At 53.9% G+C, this 4,958-nt stretch overlaps 1 protein-coding gene across 1 annotated transcript; it reads left to right on the top strand.

The window, feature by feature from the left end:
- The first annotated feature begins 428 nt into the window (after positions 1-428).
- Positions 429-4,438, top strand: DDIT4 (DNA damage inducible transcript 4). Its single transcript, XM_007428623.4, has 3 exons — positions 429-2,229; positions 2,385-2,634; positions 2,993-4,438. The coding sequence occupies exons 2-3, from the start codon at positions 2,460-2,462 to the stop codon at positions 3,484-3,486; spliced, it is 669 nt and encodes a 222-aa protein (XP_007428685.1). The 5' UTR covers positions 429-2,229; positions 2,385-2,459; the 3' UTR covers positions 3,487-4,438.
- The last annotated feature ends 520 nt before the right edge of the window (positions 4,439-4,958 follow it).

Here is a 4,958-nt window from a genome sequence, read left to right on the forward strand (position 1 = left end):
TCAAGTGGCGTTTTCCCTCTTATTCCGACTCTCTCCAACCACAGCAGCTTCATAATCAGTTCAACCGTTATCAAGATGAGACTGACGCAGAGTTGCAATTTCTGGAAGTTAACTTCCAGAAAAGCAGGTAGTGAATCAGACTTGTAAAACGCTAAACCTTCCACCGGGTCGTCTAGCTTCCTTCTTCTTTTTTTTTTTTTTCTGATGAAACGATCTGCCTTCTTGCACGCGCGGCGGCTGCTTCCTTTCCCCCTCCCCCGCCCGGCCGCTTGCTTTCTCGCTCGCCACTCCTGATGCAACCTCCGCGGCCGCTTACACGAAAGGCCTGGGAGATCGGGAGGCGCTAGGACCCGGCCGGCGTCTGAAGCCGGGAGCGTCATGTAAAATTCCCGTCCCGACCTTCCTCTGCCGAAGCGGCGGCGGCGGCGGCAAAGTCGCGCGGAGCCATTGCGCCAGGGCTTCTGCCGCGAGCGCCGGCGCCCTTCACCCGGGGAACATATAGCACAAAGGGTCGTGCGAACGCACCATGCGCGTCGCCAGCTGTCATTCCAGATCCACCCCGCACACTGTTGGGGGAATGCTTCCATTGCTTGGGGCCCGTCCGGGAGGGGAATGAAGCGGATTACGGGCAAAAGCAAACAACTTGCTCTAGAGGAGCTTCCCGGGGATGCTGGATCTTTCCAGGCGCGTGAGAAAGCCTGCTTTTTACTTTTTTTTTCCCCCAAATGCAACGCGGAGCTCCGCGTCGGGCAACTGTTGCCCCGCTTGCGGCCCGTAGGAAGTCTTTTGACACAGTTCAGCTCCCCCTCCCCCAATTTTGACTTTCTTAAAACGTTGCTCGCGGCGTTTCCACTTGGAAGAGATGGATCGTGTCGATTAAGGTCCAGGTCTGGCCGCCCGGTTCAGGCCGTTCCAAGATTAAGCGGTGAAAATCGTGAAATCCGATGTCTGGAGAAAAATTGGGGGTGGGGGGGCTGCTTCGTTCACCGTTTGCAGTTCCCGCAGGAAAGGCGGGATACGGGTCTGATCAGTAAATACACACGAACACGTTACGCGCAGCGAGTGGGATTATCTCGTGTGAACAAGCGCCGGGCGTCCACGGGGAGGAAAGGAACTCCAATCGTGGCCGGGCAGCGAAAGGGGAGAAAGGGTTAGCAGAAAGAAGGACCACTGGTAAAGCCACGATGGTTGGGGCTCCTAAGAACTGCATCCCGGATCGGTTCACACGGACCTCGAGCCAAACCGAGCAACTTGCCCCCGACGTGTGAATGGCCCCGTTCCCCAAACCTTAAGTCTCAGCCTGCTGCTCGGGCATCGCTACTGTGGGCCAATTATTGCCTTATTCGAAAATCCCGGCGTAGCCCGGATTAGGGTCCTTTAGCAGGAAAGGCGGAGACGCCCGCTCGCCTTCCAGCGGAACCCACCGCCCGTAAGGAAGTCTTAGGCCACGGCGCTGTGCGGGCGAAGGGAGGGCAGCGCCTGGAGCAGCGTTTCCACCGGCCCAATTCCCCGGGATCTCGTCGCCGGACCCATCTCGGCTCCCCAACGCGCTGGGTGAAGTTGTGGTCGAGCTGCGGCGACAGAGAACCGGGGAGCGGGGCGTCCGATTTGCAGTGGGAAGTCCCGACCAAGTTCCACGCAGCTCGGCGTGGAAAGCAATAATCGCGTTCAGAAAAGCAGGGCAACTCGGATTTTCTAGGGGCCCGGAGTACCGGGTTCAGACAAGCCGGGGGGCGAAGGCGGCCCTCCCCCGCCTCGCGCGGGGCTGCGGCGCCCCTCTCCCCCCCCCCGCCTATTGTTCCACAGGCCCGGGCCTTCCCCCTCCCCGCGCGCGCCGCCCCCCCAGCTCTTAGCCCCGTCCGGCACGAAAAGAGGTGTGTCCCAGGCTGCTGTAACCGGGCAGGAGAGAACGTTGCGAACGTGCAGTCGCTCGCGATTGGCCCAACCCGTTCTCCCGACTGCCCAGTCAGCGGCAGGGGAGCGAACGAGCCGAGGGGTGAGCGTGGGCAAGGGGCGGAGCTTCCCCTTGACCTGACTATTTAAGGGCGGAACAGGGGGCTGGGAACGCAGTGCCAGGGAAAGGGTAGAGGAGGGAAGGGGTGCGCAATACTTTAGAGTGGCCGTCTTTTTTTTATTTTTTTACGCGTTGTTGCGGCTCGGGGTTCCTGCCGCTACTTCGGAGGCGCTTTTTTGCACACTCTCGCCACGCGACAGGCGTCCTGCAAGCTGGTAAGCATCTGCATTTCAGTCCTCTTTCGGGGAGGGGGCGGCGAGCACGGCTTCGCGGGGTCCCTCGAGGCTGCCGTGTTTCTGCGCGGATCCCCGCAACTCCTGAACGCGACCCCGTGGAGTTGACGGTCCCTCCTCTCTTCTCCTCCCCCCAGAGTCGTTTCTCCGACCGCCGATTCCAGCGACCCGCCTGCAAGCCCGGTGCTCGGTCGAGCTCGGTGGGGAGGAAGATGCCGGTGTCTTGGGAGAGCTTCTCTTCGTTGCCCCCCATTCCGGAGCAGAGAGAGAATCCGGCGCCCGCCTTCTCCTGGGAGAAGAGCGCCTACCAAGAAGCAGCGACTCGTGCAGCCAGGCTGGAGAACTCCGACTGCGAGTCCCTGGACAGCAGCTTGAGCTCCGAAGGAGGTGAGACGGCCGCGTGTGCGCGCCTGCGCGCCCTCGCCCTGGTCTGGCACCTTCTAGAGGGGCTGGACTACAACTCCCATTGTGTGCAACGAGCAAGTTGGTTACGGATCAGCTCTGAACCAAAAGTTCCTGGTGTTTTTATGGGGAGCTCTAAGGAGGAAGCCAGCAACGAAGAAAACCCCTTCTGGGCTTTCTGTTGTGTTGCTTTTAGGGATCTCACAGCTTCAGCCGAAAAGGGGCAGCTGTGGTGTTAATTTGCTCCGTGCTGCTGTTATGCTAGTTGAATTCTCTTCGTCGGGGAGGGGAGCGTTTGTATGTGTGTGCATAAGACTCACAGCCTGCTTTAATTTGATTTTAGATGCCCAGGAATATCTGGATGAGGTGTCCTTGCCAGACTTTGATTTGTTAAACGATCCTGAGGATGAGCTCTTGTGCGCCAATCTCATGAAGCTCATCCAAGTCACTCTGAACAAAGCGAAGATCTATTCCAACCGTCCCTCCCGACTCTACATGCCCGATGAGCTGGTCACCCAAGTGAGCAAGGAGTTGCTTCACCTGGCTTACAGAGAGCCCTGCGGCTTGAGGGGAGCCCTCATTGACCTGTGTGTGGAACAAGGAAAGGGGTGCCACAGTGTGGGGCAGATCGCTGTGGATCCAAGCCTGGTGCCTACCTTCCAGCTGACTCTTGTTCTGAGACTCGATTCCCGCCTGTGGCCTAAAATCCAGGGACTCTTTAGCTCAGGCTCGGCTTTCTCTCCAGGCTTCAGCCAGTCGCTGAAGCTCAGCACAGGCTTTAGGGTCATCAAAAAGAAGCTGTATAGCTCTGAACAGTTGCTCATAGAGGAATGTTGAAAGTGTCATCTTCCTCTTATGTTGGATCAACTGAGTATTTACTGAGTTGGGGCCATTCCCAGCCAAAACTGGGGAGGTATGTTACTTAAAGGGCTATGGAACATAAGCTGATTTTCAAGAGGTGGTGTCTCTCTGGAGCCACAGTAGGTTAGATTAGATGGAAGTTTGATTTACAGCAATAGCAGGAGGTAGTCCGAAGAAGAGGCAGAAGGCAACGTTTGACAGTAAGAACAGCACTCTGCTACTTAATCTGACCAGCAACAAAGCTCACTCCTGTGTAGGCCTGGATACACTATGCTAGCTTTAAAATCCTTGTCTGCTGGTGGGATGACTTTCTCTTACTGATCTAGCAGTATTTTTTTTTCCTGACAGCTGATAATTTTACAGCAGCAGGGCTGCCACTAAAGATAGATGAAGGTTGCCTTTTTTTCCTGTTGTTAAGCTTTTTTTAAAAAAAAAACAAATGGGAGAAAAAAGTAGATAGTAATCAATGGATGTCTGGTGAAAGTTGAGGTGTGTGAATAAGTGTTAATAAGTGTTAAGGTCTAAGGGACCAAGCATGTGTAACAATACAGATGGATGTGAAGAAGTTCCACTACTGACACTAGGGCAGCTAAAAGGAGGCAGCTAAATTTAGACTTCTGGCTGAATGGGGGATTTAATCCACTGAGCACCGCTGTGCAACTCCGTTTCTGTGAATGAGACCAGTGGGAGGAACAGGGCACAAGGTGGACAGTGCCCTGTCCGTGCTTAGAAATCCTGGGGATGTATGTCTAAGGGAGGTGTAAGGTGATGCTAGGAGGAAGTTGGGATGGGGGCAGGAACCCTCGCAGTCAGTCTCTGGTGCTTCCATTGATTACCGTTCACGTGAAATACACTTGATGTTCAAGTTTTTGAAGAATTTCTATGCAACTTGGTTTTTTACTTTCCTGATAAAAATGTTTTCTAATAACTTCTGATCTTGTTTTCATTTAGTATTTCTAAGCTGCTTGGGGTCGGGGGGAAGGAAGGGAAAGACAATTCTGCTGAGTGGGAGGATCTTGCTCAGCTAAAGGGCCTTCAGATGCTGTAGGCTGGTTTTTTATGTATTCACAGTAATAGAAGTTAAAACTAAAAGATGGAGACCATGTAACACCATTAAGCTATCAGTTACCTAGCCTATCCCAAGGTTCATACAGTTTTTCTTCCATACTTAAATGAGGCACTCACATGAGTTTAAGGCAGCAGAAGCTTGTTTTATATTCATGTGATCAGCTGGAATTTCAGCTTCAGATCATTAAGAAGGTACATAATTTTTCTACCCGATGGAACTAAATTTCAGTTTCCAAACTCCCTGCAGAAATCATGTAACATAGGGCATTTCCCCTTTCCTTCCAATTGTGCTTGTTCTGGAGGAGGTTGCCAAACCCACTGACTGGGGTTAAATGGAGCCCAGAAGCTCGGACTGAAGGATGTTTAACTCTCTGGTCACA

Source organism: Python bivittatus, unplaced genomic scaffold (genome assembly GCF_059951505.1).
Source record: "Python bivittatus isolate LINGU-HERP-01145 unplaced genomic scaffold, Pbiv_v1 ctg000400_np1212, whole genome shotgun sequence".
Lineage (NCBI taxonomy): Eukaryota > Metazoa > Chordata > Lepidosauria > Squamata > Pythonidae > Python > Python bivittatus.